The sequence below is a fragment of the Glandiceps talaboti genome, chromosome 12 (genome assembly GCF_964340395.1).
Source record: "Glandiceps talaboti chromosome 12, keGlaTala1.1, whole genome shotgun sequence".
In the NCBI taxonomy this organism is placed as follows: Eukaryota; Metazoa; Hemichordata; class Enteropneusta; family Spengelidae; genus Glandiceps; species Glandiceps talaboti.
In genome coordinates, this window is record NC_135560.1 from 18,985,144 (window position 1) to 18,999,442 (window position 14,299).

At 34.6% G+C, this 14,299-nt stretch overlaps 1 protein-coding gene across 1 annotated transcript in view; it reads left to right on the top strand.

Moving 5' to 3' along the window:
- The window catches only part of LOC144443061 (adhesion G-protein coupled receptor V1-like), a 74,351-nt gene that overhangs the window by 39,589 nt on the left and 20,463 nt on the right, over positions 1-14,299 (top strand). Inside the window, exons 54-74 of the mRNA XM_078132434.1 lie at positions 415-781; positions 1,248-1,452; positions 1,910-2,062; positions 2,414-2,748; positions 3,308-3,437; positions 3,975-4,151; positions 4,578-4,760; positions 5,257-5,313; positions 5,798-5,920; positions 6,380-6,544; positions 7,059-7,179; positions 7,412-7,535; positions 7,788-7,926; positions 8,398-8,589; positions 9,222-9,333; positions 9,768-9,891; positions 10,347-10,492; positions 10,839-11,272; positions 11,555-11,800; positions 12,390-12,539; positions 13,236-13,462. Coding sequence (XP_077988560.1) covers positions 415-781; positions 1,248-1,452; positions 1,910-2,062; positions 2,414-2,748; positions 3,308-3,437; positions 3,975-4,151; positions 4,578-4,760; positions 5,257-5,313; positions 5,798-5,920; positions 6,380-6,544; positions 7,059-7,179; positions 7,412-7,535; positions 7,788-7,926; positions 8,398-8,589; positions 9,222-9,333; positions 9,768-9,891; positions 10,347-10,492; positions 10,839-11,272; positions 11,555-11,800; positions 12,390-12,539; positions 13,236-13,462 — 3,910 coding nt within the window. The remainder of the gene's footprint in view (positions 1-414; positions 782-1,247; positions 1,453-1,909; positions 2,063-2,413; positions 2,749-3,307; positions 3,438-3,974; positions 4,152-4,577; positions 4,761-5,256; positions 5,314-5,797; positions 5,921-6,379; positions 6,545-7,058; positions 7,180-7,411; positions 7,536-7,787; positions 7,927-8,397; positions 8,590-9,221; positions 9,334-9,767; positions 9,892-10,346; positions 10,493-10,838; positions 11,273-11,554; positions 11,801-12,389; positions 12,540-13,235; positions 13,463-14,299) is intronic.

Genomic DNA, 14,299 nt, shown 5'->3' on the forward strand with positions numbered 1-14,299 from the left:
TTTGTCATGTGTTTACTAAACACTAGCTGAGGACCAACTTTGTACATTCAATAAGTTCAAAGAATTCATAGTAGAACTTTACTACTAGTTAGGTCTAAAGCTAACTTAACCCATTTTCATTATTGATGTCACTATTTGGATCTATCGCTCTAAAAGGGTAAGAGGGACTCCTTTCTTAAAATTAATCGAACATATAAGAAATGAAAATGAAATGAAAGTTGCTTTCTGATCAGCAATGAATGGATTACACCTCACTTGAATAACGTGACTGTAAAAATGAAGATCTCAGATTTTTCTGGTCAACATTTCAAATTGACGTCTTACTGTTTTCAAATGATATCTTGTCTTGATTTTGTTTGTTTGTTTGTATGTGATTGTCGTTGTTTGTAATGATGTCTTTGTGTTACTTCACAGATGGCAGGACAGATATAAACTCTGTTGTAATGAAATGGGATAGTGCCTCACAGACATTTTTTGAATTCCAACAAATTCAAACAAACAGTGCTCAGTCTGTTAATGTGTATACTATGGACAGTACTCAGTACCTAACTATTGCCAATGCTATCGGTGACTCTGTCATTTACTCCTGGAGAAGTGCACAGTTTGAAGAGTTTATGAGGACATCGTCTGCCTATGACTTGTACCCAGTTAGTGTGGATAGTGGTACAGATAATGAAATGATGTTACTAGCTGCAGCTAACTATGGAGATGGATTCACACTTCACATGTCTCATATCTATGATATTGTAATGCTTGGTGAAGGATCTGACTTCATACCAAGGTGAGATCTCTTGTTTGAATGGATTGAACTATTGGTAGAAAATTATGACAAATTGTGACATACCATATCATGGAGTTTTTTTGTTGTAGTCGAGTAGGGTTACTGTTCTATTACCAAATGTCACTAAAGAGTCAGTTACATAGGGTAGGACATAACTTCTCATTGTACTCAGTAATGTAGCATACAAACAGCTTGTAAAATTTGACTATAGTCTGAGTATTAACATTTAGTTTGTAATTCAGGGGGTTGTTTCAGTCATGAATTTTACTGTCACAAGTGTTGACAATGCTGATCTCGACAAAAAATTTGTGTTTCACTTTCACAAAATTATTGACTCAATATTAAGTGGAAGTTTTCATACCATCATGATGATTTTGTCATAACTTTGTACTTTGTGTATCATGATGAGAAGACTTTGTAATTGTTTTACCATAGTGATTTAATTTTTCTACTTATTCTCACATAGATCTGGTATGTTGACCTTTGACCCTGGTGAAAACAAACGAACAGTTGCTGTTAGTATCCTAGATGATGAGACCCCTGAAGATACTGAAGAGTTCTATGTGAAGATTACTAATCCAACTGGGGGAGCTGAAATTAGTAATCTGAATCAAGTCACAGTGAATATTGTATCCAATGACAATGCACATGGTGTTATTGCATTTGCTGAGGTAAGTGTTTTGAAAATTAAAACTAAACGAAAAGTTACAAGTAAAATCATCATTCTATGTTACATACAGCATGGAATGACGCAGTACCTTACTTTGTAGCTATGAAAATTAAAGTTAAGAGTGTATTTTCTCTTTTGGCAGATTCTTTTTTTTTTGTCCAGATTGCATCAAAAGTCCATTTTTTATCAAATTGTAAGCATGAAACACTTGTTGAATGTTAAAAAGAAAATCAAGAATGAGTAAAAAGAATGAGATAATTTAAAAAGTCCGTTCAAATACATGTTACATTACTCTAAATTGGACATATGAGATCTGGATGAATATTTACTTTATACAAATGCTAACTATAATTCTCACATTTGATGCTTTTGAGTTCAGCCAGTTTCTGTTGTGGAACTAGTACATATTAGATGTTACCAAAGTTGATATGTTTTCTTTTCTTTTCTTTTTATCATAGAATTCATTAGATGTACAAGCTGAAGAGTTACAGAGTGACAATGCCATAGTTTTGACTGTCACACGTTTATATGGTACAGCTGGGTTGGTAGTTGTAGAATGGCAGTCAACTGGTGATCATAGTATAGGTGATATTACACCCACATCAGGACAGGTAAGTCATTCATTGTAGATATTACCATCTCTAGCTTAAATCATGTTTCCAATCAGTCTCATAGAAGTAGAGTATTTAAGGGGGGAGGGGGCGTTGTTTTGTTATGACATAGTTTGAAATAGACTAAAATTTCTTGTTGGTGGTTCTCTTAATTATTCACTAAAAATAATGAGTGATAAAAGAAGTGTAGAAAATGATGAATCTCTAAGCCTACGTTTTAAATTGGTAATCTGTTTCCACGGCTACAAAGAGTACAATTCTGAACCCATTTCAGCTCAACTTTGTCAGTATAAATTCAGTATAAAGTGTCCACAAACTCTGAAAATTATTTTTTCTTTCTTGTCTGACTAGATTGAGTTTCCTGATGGTATTGCAACAGCTGCCATCTACATATACATCATGGCTGACGTTGAACCAGAATTAGATGAACTCAGCTACATCCAGTTGACCCAGGTCGTGACTTCAGGGTCATCTCATCCAGGTCGTGGTGCTACTATCAGTGAGACTGGAAACACAGCTAGACTGACAGTGGCAGCCAATGATTCACCCCATGGTGTAATAGCCTGGGATTTAAATTCACTTAGTGTGACTGTAGATGAACCAGATCAAGGTGACTCCTCAGCCACTGTCACTTTGAAGATAATTAGAGAGCAAGGCAGCCAGGGCAGTGTCATCATTACCTACAGGTAATAATCAGTTTGAACAATATTTGTCAACTTGGTAGAGTAAATGAAATACAAATTTATAACACATGGTTGCAGTTTAATTTTGATTTGATGTGATTAACAACCCTCTTCAGAATCAACACACTCAGGAACTATGTAATATCTACAATAAACTGATTATACTGCCATGTAGAAATGACATGTAACTAGGGAGTTACTCAGTGATAACGTGTAACTAGGAAGTTACGCACTCTGAAAAACTAGGGAGTTACGCACTCTGAAAAAGAGTCGACCACAAGAAAGAGAGTACTAAGCTGCTTGTACGTTATAGCTTTGTTTTTCAATAATCAGTGTAATCTATACTATACAGACCCAACTTTGTTTAAATCACTGACACTCACTGTCTAATACTACCCATATAAGAACCTTTTTAAGTCAAAGCTGACAGGGTTCATGTGTAGTCAAAAACTGACTTACAGTGGGTCCTTACTTGTCAGGCTTGATAATATACAAATAAATGATATCTATAGTTACTTTAAGATTGAGATTATGACCATTGTTAAATTCTTCTCTATCACAGAACTTCTGAAGCGAATACATTATCTGATCGACAACAAGCCACAGCTAATGAAGACTATGTTGATAGGCAAGATACAGTCAATATGGCCGACGGTGTAACTGAAGTCTTCGTGTTTGTTACAGTCAGACCAGTAAGTACATGTACTGCATGTAATTGACAAGTACTCTGCACTAACTTTATCAATACATGAACTAGAATTACATGAAGTGTTTATTTTAAACATAATTTTGATTTGAAAGTTTCTGACATAATAATTCATCCCATGTGACTGTGAATAATGTGATTTGAGACACCATTTTGTTGATCAGTGGATATTTTCAACCTGAAATCACCATACACAATGTGTAGTAGACTTAAGGTGACATGTTGTCAAACATGTCCAAACAAATATTAGAGGGACAATATTGAATTCCTCAGACACACTTAGGAAGATGCTGGCTTTCTGAGGTAATATTCAGTACATAACTAGAATTTGCAATCTTTTTTATTTTCTGTGGGAGTTCAAATATCTAAAATTGTCCTAAGTTATCTTAGTACAAGAAACTACAATCATATTATACCATTTACATATTATATTGTTGAACATTGGAGGGACATAGTTCATTTCAGTAATGTCAATTGTGCTACAATGTCATTGGTACTCATTTTGAATTTTTACAATTATTAGGATGAAATACCAGAAGGGCCTGAGATGTTCTTAGTAAACATCACTTCAGTGTCGTTAGTATCAGGAAGTCCTATAGATGGCGCTGCTCCAAGTGTCAAGATCGGCCAAGATGTCGCTGATATCACTATTACAGAGAATGACTTTGCTAGAGGAATATTACAGTTTGATGTTGTAAAGGTAAACCTTGATTCTGATAAATTATAAATCATGATAACAAACATATTCTCACTGTTTTAGTGTCTTGTAAGTTTACTTTAAAAATATCTATGTCTAAAATATTTGCATTAATACATGTACCATGTTCCCTCAAACAATAGACTACTCTGACCTTTTTTGAATGTCAAAGAGATTGTGGATGTGAAAATAAGTGATGAGGATGCAGCTGCATAATGAGCATCATTGTTCTTTCTTTTTGGTTTTGAAATAAAAAAATAATAAAAAAAAATGAAAAAAAAATGAACATCATCAAGTCATCACCACAGAGAGAGGCATTGCTATTGGTAGGATATAGCAGTTGGCACTCAATATCTGTGACACAGTAAACACAATGTTAGTATATTCACAGCATAGAAAATGTAATCATTTATCAATTTTATTTGTTAGAATTCCTTTGACGAGGTTGAAGTTTACGAGGGAGGTGGAAGCAATGGTTTGATAAAACTACCAGTGACAAGAACAGAAGGTACTTTTAATGCTGTACAAGTCAGCTGGCAGGCATTTATAGCCTCAGCCACATCAGCTGACTTTGCTCCAATGGGAGGAACCATTTCATTCCAGGAAGGACAGGTAAGGAACATACAAAATTACTCACATTTACATATTCTTGATATTAATAAATAGTCTATAATCTTTTAGGCAAGATTTGAACCATCACAGTTTCCCAGTCAAATTAACTGTAAGGTTCCCTGGTAGGACAAGGAACAATTTTAATTCTATGTGTCTCACTGACTGCAGGGAGTTTATGCTCCACAGAGAGTTGAGGAAGTTAAAGGACTGTTTTCTCATTATGGGTCGGCATCAAGTGTAATAATAACTAATGTTTACACCTAGAGTATCAACACTGGAGAATAGGTGCATCATAATCTTTATCCTACCTCCAATGTAAAATGGACTAGTCTGGTAAACCAGACTAATTGATACTAACACAAGTACAGTTATCAATGTCAAAATACAATATTAATAATTTCATGTTACAGTATTAAAAGATGAGTTTTGTGAATATCTTATGTATCACAATTTATTTCAGTAAGCAAACAATAATCAACATTTTATTTCTTTACAGAATGATGCATCTGTGGATATCACCATCATTGATGATAACGAGTATGAAAATGACGAGGTGAGAAAACTTTTTAAATTTGTCACATCAGTATTTCAGTTCAAGTTTTAGATATGCCTCATCAATTTAAATACTGTATTTCAATCATGGCCACCTCTGATAATAGATTCCGTTTTTCAAATATATTACATGTAGATAATATATGAATTGAAATTATAAAACCTGGTGATGATTTTGTTGTATATCATGTTTCAATATGTATTAGAATTGAAGTGTAACATACATTGTACCACATAAAAGTATTAAATGCAGATCTGGTGTAGATTCTGACCATACATGACATCGCTCTTTCTTGGCCTTTTCACAAATGTAGCATAGTAGTTTCATCTAGTTGGAGTCATAAACATAACAACTTGTTCTCTTGGCTAGCAAATCTGTATGGCAACATCATTATGTTGTTAGGAGAATAGTGCACTAACAATTTATCATTCTGGAGTGTCGTCATGTTTTAAATTTTTCTGAATTTTTTTTTTTACTGTCGTAGTTCTTTAACATCCGATTATATAATCCAACAAACGGTGCAGTACTTGGCACAGAGACACTTGTGACTGTCAAGATTATGAAGAATGACTCACCATTTGGACTGTTTGGTTTTACCTCCACACAGGTATAGTAGTCTCAGATCCATAATTTTATTTATCTTTCTAGAAAAATTTACTATACCACCCACCTTATGTATTTACAAAACTATCAATGATCATTTCTAGGTTTGCAAATAAAAAGTTTTACTCACAGCGTCAAACACTTGTTTTGGAAGCAAATCATAAATCCATTCACTTGTTAAGAATCATACTGTTCATTATTGTACACTTTTTAAACCAGAAAAACAGACATGGTTATACATAACTTGTACAAATCTCAAACACTTGGTTATGCATAAGTTGTACAAATCTCAAACCAGACTTGGTTATACGTAACTTGTACAACTCTCCTCTAACTGACAAAACTCTAACCACTAACTAAACCTTAGCCAGTGGTTACTGGAGTGTAACAACAATTCTATGAGCCTATACAACTACTCAGATGTTCTATACTATGTTAAATGATAATTTTATTATAAATGTAGGAGTCTGTGTTGGAGTCTGAGACTGATAATGATCCTAATGGTGGTGTGACATTTATAGTACAACGTACACAGGGTAGTACTGGTACAGTGGATGTACAATGGCAAGTACAAGTGGACGCAGTGAATGATATTTCACCTTTGTCAGGCACTTTGACATTCGCATCAGTAAGTGAACATGTCCTTCATCTCAAAAGTCGATATGTGTAACTACTTTGTCATCAGTACTTTGCCAAACAGGATATTTTTTGGAAATACATGAACCAGACATATTCTGACATGACGTGACACTTAATTGTACTGTTGTTTGTAGTTACCAGATTTTAAGAAGCCCTAGTTGTTGTCTATAATTTATGTGCCATATACAATCTTTGAAAGTAGAGTACCATATCAAAAGTTTGAAATGTGATACAAAGTTCTTTGCAAAGTTTACTTTTTAGATTTTGACAAGTTGTTAATATATTCCACTTACACAAGTTGTGTGAGTTACTTTGTAAAATATTTTGCAAATGTGAAAGTGCAGTGGATACTTATCATTATCAGAGACTCTGTCAGTGGTTGAATATATGTATGCATAGAATAGTGGTATTGATAACTTTGTGCCAGATAAGTCACACATACATACGTGTAATGCCAGATAAGTCACACACATTCTTCCATTTCTATTCTATCCACAACTTAGGGAGTGACTCAACAGTTGTTGAGATTACGTACTCTGCCAGATGAGATCTTGGAGGGAGAGGAGAGATTTTCATTAGATATTATCAGTGTATCTAACGATGCTGATATCTCACCTTTGTATGGTATGTAGTTAATATTCAATTATGTCTGGTGTTTTTGCTAACACCGATTTTGAATTGGAGAACAAGTTAATAAAACTGTGTAGATGGATATATATTTAAGTGGCCATATGGAAGACAAAGTGTTATTTATTTATTTATTTATTTTGGAATTTTAATTCATAAAACAAGTACAGATTTAAAGCAAAGCAGTACAAAGTGTTGATACAACATTTCATTTAATATTTTGTTTCAGGCCATGCAACAATTGTGATTTTAGCCAATAGTGGGTCATCTGGTGTTGTGTCTGTGTTTCCTGTATCAAGAAACATTCTGATTGGTGAACCCAGTGCCAGTTATGATGGGTCAGCACACATCTTGTAAGTACAGATAGGACCTTATTACACTGATGCAACAAAGAAGACTATAAGTCTTCCCTTTCAATGAACTTGTGTGAAATTACAAAAAAAAAAAAAAAATAAAGCCATTATTTTCTCCTCTTAACTGAAGAACAAGTAGTCTTCACAACTATATATTTATATAATTATGCTTTTTCAAGATGTAAACTGTCAACAATGAAATAAATATATCCTTTGATAATTATGCCTGTGTTTGTTTTCTCTTCCAATTAGCATGACCCGTGGTGTGGGTATATTTGGTATGGTTACAGTCAACTGGCAATTGTCTCCTAGAGATGATGCCACCTTTGAACAGACATCAGGAACTATAATCTTTGAAGACCAACAACAAAATGCTACCATTACTCTCAAGGTAAGTCTGTGTACATCACTCCATTAATGCAAGAATTGTGAAAAAAATAATTTAAATTTCCAGATACAAATCCAGAGTGCCTTTAAACTATTTTTATGTAGTGAAATACTGCGTTAGTGTTTATTTTTCAAATCAAAATAGTTGATATTTCCTGTATACAAGTATTTTGAGCTCCTTAAGATAGTGAAGATAAACAAAGCTCCTTTACATAATGAAGTTAAAAGAGCTCCCTAGCTTAGTGCTGTTAAACAGAGCTCCCTAGTTTAGTTAAACAGGGCTCCTTAACATAGTGAAGTTAAAGAGCTCCCTAGCTTAGTGCAGTGAAACAGATTTCATTAACGTGGTAGTTAAACAAAGCTCCTTAACATACATGTAGTTAAGTTTAACAAAGATACCAAATATAGTGAATACCAAATAGTAATTATTATAATACCTAATTAATAATTAAATGATTCTGACTTGTGTTTCTAGACCAGAGATGATGACATTCCAGAGTTGAAACAATCCTACAAAGTACAGTTGGTTTCCATCACTGGTGGTGCAAGCATAGACATTACACCAGGTGCTAATGAAGCCCTAATCACTGTAGTAGCTAGTGACAACCCACATGGTGTCTTTGAATTTGAAACGCAAGAAGTGCTGGTCAGTGAAGATGACAGACAGGTAGGGATGAAGTTTTTATAAGTCACACCACAATGATACAGAGCATAAGACACAATATTCAAGTTATCGTTTTTGAAGCCAGTTTTGGTCATTTTTTTCAGGGTGCTGCAAACGAAGATGAATGAAGGTTTAATGGTTCATCAGGGACACCATTAGCAATACACAAAGTTTTCAACAAACTGTTGTGCAAGAACGTTTAGAACAGCACCCCTAGTGACCAAACTATGCATTCTTTTGTTTTTACTTGAATATGGCAAATTACATATTACCAGTATCTGATTTTGTATAAGTCAAATTTTTATGAAACATTGAGTGAAAGATTCTAGCTCATGAAAAATATATGCCAATCATTGAATTTTTTAATGAGAATATTAAACCAAAAGCGTATTCACTTGGTTTTATTTATTATTGCTAAAATGGAGAATTCTAATGAACGTGATAACACTTTAGTTGTCAAAAATTCAACCATTATACATGATTTTTTTTTGTGGTGTTCAATTTTGTACAATTACCTTGACTACACAAGATGGCAATTTCATAATGGTTGCAGTCAATATGTAGCCTTTCTTTGTCATTTTTCATTTCCTTTTTTTTCTTCCAATGTTTTAATATTATGTGTGATTTGTTTGTAGATCAACCTAAATATGTTACGCAATGCAGGATTAATAGGTCAAGTTCAAGTGAGTTATACTACATCATCAGATAGTGCAGTAGCTGGACAGGACTTCAGTGCATCCACAAGATGTAAGTTTTAATTTCACTTCCTCTGACAGCCATCAATCAATCAATCAATCAATCAATCAATCAACAATCAATCAATCAAATTTCTATAGCGCCAATTTCCACGGCAATGTTCTGTTCAGTATAGCGCTGAATAGCTAAAGCACACCATATGCTTTGGTGAACAAATAAGTCTTCAGTTTTGTTTTGAAGCAATCCAGCCATGTTAAAACTCAGTACACCTTCTTAAATTCTGTACAAATTCTATGCTCTTTCTCTGCCGTATTTTTCCCTACCCCTTTCAATCTCTCCCCAACACCACACCCCTTCAAATCACTTCCTTTCCTCAACATCCCCCCCCCCCCCCTATTGTACAAATTTATGCAATCAGTGACTACATTTAGTCCAGTATTATCCTCTATTAATATTTACCACAATTTAAACATTTATTTTTTCAGCTATCGTCTTCAATGATGGGGTTGATATCCAGGTCATAAACATCGTTATTTTACAAGATGATGAACCCGAGGCTCCAGAAACTTTCTTCATCAATATCACCTCAGTTGTCTTGTTATCGCATAGGTAAGTCTACTATTATAGCATGATATTCACCTCTTCCTGTAAGAGAATAGGATCATTATTAACCTTTCAGTGAATAACTTGAATATTAATGAAAAACTGTACAACATCACTTCCTATGTTTACAGGTGGTCATTACAATTAATTATACTTTATAATCAAAGGTTAGCCTCTCTGTTTGTAGTTGAGAAATAACTTGAAGAGAGAACATTGTAACTCGAGATGTGTGTAATATAAATCATATTGACTTCTTCTTTGGAAAAAACATAATGAAATAGTGACTAATCATTGCCATCATCATGTACATGTACTGTTTATCCAAGTATGTATCGGAGCTAATGATAAAATGAAGGAGGCAGGTAACACAATGTTTAGGGATGATAGAGTACTGGATGTCAGTTTCTCTCGTCTTTGTAACATGAAATATTAATTCAGTCTTTGTTTTTTATTTACTCCAGTAATAATGACTATAGTGATCAGGGTGGATTTGCTCTTGATATGCCGCCATTGATTGGATCATCATCAGTGGTTACCATGGTAATTGATAAAAATGATAATGCAGAAGGCATCATAGAATTCAGTACTGATGCTGTAACATATGTTGGTAAGTCATACAAATAAAATGTTAAAACACCGCAAGCATGAGTGCAAATACCCCTGAATACCCACACTGGAACTCACATGGAATGGGATTCTGTAATTATTACATACATGTTTATTCAAAACAGCACTTTTCTGTAAAAATGACACTGACCAGTACTTGGTGTGTTTCACACACTTCCATGTTCAATTAATGATTGTGCCTTCATGTGCATAGTATTTGCATGTCAGTATGCAATAATATTTTCTGTATTCCACTGCAGTGAAAATACCACTAGTTTGCATGTACACTGGTGCAAGTAATGACTGGTACATATGTAATAATTCTATGCTATTCATTCATTTCACAGTCACAGAAGATGTTGGTACTGCCTCTGTACCCGTAACGCGTACAGCTGGTACATATGGGTTGGTTAGCGCCACTTACATATCCCGCCCAATAACAGCTACACCTAATGGCATTGACTTCACTCTCAGTGATGGCGAAGTCATCTTCCAAAGTGGTCAGTCTGTGGCGTATATCGATGTCGATATCATTGATGATACTGTCAAGGAATTTGCTGAGATGTTTGAGATTATACTGACTGGTGCCAGTGGTGGTGCTATACTTGGAGACAACCTCTTATCAACCGTTACCATAGCAAAGAGTGATGGTCCTGATGGTCTGGTTGGTTTCATCGCCACTGATATTGACCGTGTCGTACCAAATCCAAGTGTAGCAACAGAGGTTACCTTTAATATTGAAAGAAGTGGTGGTTTAGATGATTATCTGACTCCTGCAGAGGTAGGTCTCTCTATGTCACTATATCATACTCTGACTCTGTAGATAATACTGGCGGTTACTGTGACGTAGACTGAAGGATTCATCAATGTGGTGCTAACAAATGACACTGTTTATGTGAACACTGTCCATATTGATAATGATGCATCTTTCAGTCTATATGACTAAAATCATACAATGAATATCTTTGATAGCAGACAATACTGGTGGTTACTGTGACTGAAGGATTCATCAATGTGTTCCTAACAAATGACACTGTCTATAATGATGCATCTTTGATCACAGGTAAAATGGAGACTTCTCGGTCCAAATAGTGACACACCTTTAGACACAACAGAAGATATTTCAACTCTAGATGGACAGCTACAAGGTTCAGTATTATTTCTGTATGGAGAGAGAGGATCTAAGACATTTACACTGATGGTTAAACCATACCCAGGACCAGAACAACAAGAAGTGTATACTTTAGAGATCTACCAGATAGTTGGAGCTGGTGAATTGAGTACTACTTCAAATATTGCTACATTAACAGTAAGTAATTGTGTGTGTGTGTGTGTGTGTGTGTGTGTGTGTGTGTGTGTGTGTGTGTGTGTGTGTGTGTGTGTGTGTGTGTGTGTGTGTGTGTGTGTATGTGTGTGGGTGGGTGGGTGGGTGGGTGTGTTTGTGTTTGTGTGTATGTGTGTGTATGTGTGTGTGTGGGGTGGGTGTGGGTGGGTGGGAGGGAAGGTGGTTTATCAAATTTCATCCGTCGAATCAAACCTACATTTCAAAAACCAAATGAAACCAATCTAATCTGATTTATTATGTTCTGTTCTTCTCTGTTCTGTTCTGCTCTTTTCTGTTCTGTTCTGTTCTGTTCTGTTCTGTTCTGTTCTGTTCTGTCCTGTCCTGTCCTGTCCTGTCCTGTTCTTTTCTGTTCTGTTCTGTTCTGTTCTGTTCTGTTCTGTTCTGTTCTGTTCTGTTCTGTTCTGTTCTGTTCTGTTCTGTTCTGTTCTGTTCTTAGACTAGTCAGCTATTCTATTCCTGTTCAATATAGTTTGTCCTAATGTAATCTAATCTACTCTATTTTAATCTAATCTGACATACATATTGCTAACAATCAATACATATTACCTACTAGGTGATGAAACATGGTGATCCCAATGGTGTGGTGTTATTCACTGGTGTCTCCTTACAACCACGTGAATTTGCTGAACCCGATGGAAGTGTAATTCCTCCAACTATACTATTCCCTATCAGACGTAGAGAAGGCACTATAGGAGATATTTATGTAAGTACACAGAGAATTAATCTTATTTGTTTGTATTCAACATCAAATTCAGAATTTTTAAAAAGGAACTCACAACTTGTTTGTAATGTAAGTAAATCTACTATAAACATTTCCGGTAGCAGATTAATGGTGAAATGTTATTTTTAGACATAATCTATAATCATAAAAAGAAAGTTGTGCCAAATACTGTCTGTTTCATGTTAGTGTTAGCTGGCATTGTTTGATACAACCATACAGAAATCAATAAGAAACTACACAGCTGTGCTTTAAGATAGCAAGATTGAATGAATAGAGTTTTCTTGCGACATTTGTCCAAATGAAATGATTTAACAATGTGCTACCATGCAGACATAAAAAACATTGGTGCCCGTATATATGCATCTAGTTACAATTTATTTCATTTAGACAAAATATTTGCTGTTGTTACTTTTTTCCATGTCTATGGTCACTATTCTGACTTTTCAGTTCCAACCATGTGAAATTTCACTGTTCTAGCATGGGGGTGTTTTAGATAAAAGTTGACCTGTACAGTGAATATTAATACACACTAGTCTTTATGGGTCTGACTACCTTCTGGTTCAATGAGACAAAATAACATTGTGTTATACCACCACCACCTCTGTAAATGTCAGCTTGTGAACAGTTGTACGTGATATTTTCACTGCTTACTCAATAATTTATTGTTTGTCATGTCAGGTTAATTGGGAAATCCAGTCAGTGAATAGTCCTATGGATCCAGTAGATTTTGATCCAGTATCTGGAACTGCTCTCATTCCCAATGCTGAAGCTAATTCCCAGATCCACTTTGTGATACTTCCGGATGACATTCCAGAGGTGAAAGAGGAATTCAAATTGGTGCTGGTATCAGTAGATGGTGGTGCCGAGATTGATCCTGGTGTTAATGTATCAACTTTCTATATCCTGTAAGTTATGAAAACTGTTATTATACTATGTATAAACATTTGATGTTTTACATTTAACTTAGTAATTGAATCAATCTGTTTATACCTATAACACTGTATACTTGGATCAAAGAAATTAATTGATTGATTGATTGATTGATTGATTGATTGATGTATCAACTGATCAGTTAAATGAGTGAATGAATGAATGAATGAATGAATGAATGAATGAATGAATTAATGAATGAATGAATTTGGCACTTCATCCTAAAAGTTGCATCAGGTTTTATACAAACATAGTATTACAAACGGATAACAAGATTGAATTAAGATTTTAAACATAAGTTGTTCAATAGGAAAAAAAATGTTATGTTTTTATTTTTTTACTATTACTTTCTTCACATACAATAGACTACAGACCCAATAGTACATGTATGTCATTATAAATTATAACACCTTATTTGATTTCATTTTAGTGGATTAGCTTTACAAGCTATTTTTATCATAAATTTACCCCCCAAAATATAGATTTAATTATTTTTAGCATTGCATAGATGTATGAATGCAATGGAGAACTGTGTACACCTCCATTCACTCTTTAGTGCCTCTTCAGTTCAGATTTTTAAACCAGTGAAATCTTTAATACCCCAATTACATTTATCGATCAATGATTGTCAGAAATTTTGTGTGACGGTAAATGATTATTTTAACAAGATATGTCAGCATAATATCTCCGTAAGGACGTTCCATTGTTAGTCTAGGTTATTTCAGTACCAGCTGTACCCATCAATGTACATACATTGTGTTCTACATCCTCTATACACAGTTCACTTCTCCAGGCACGTATTCATTTGACAG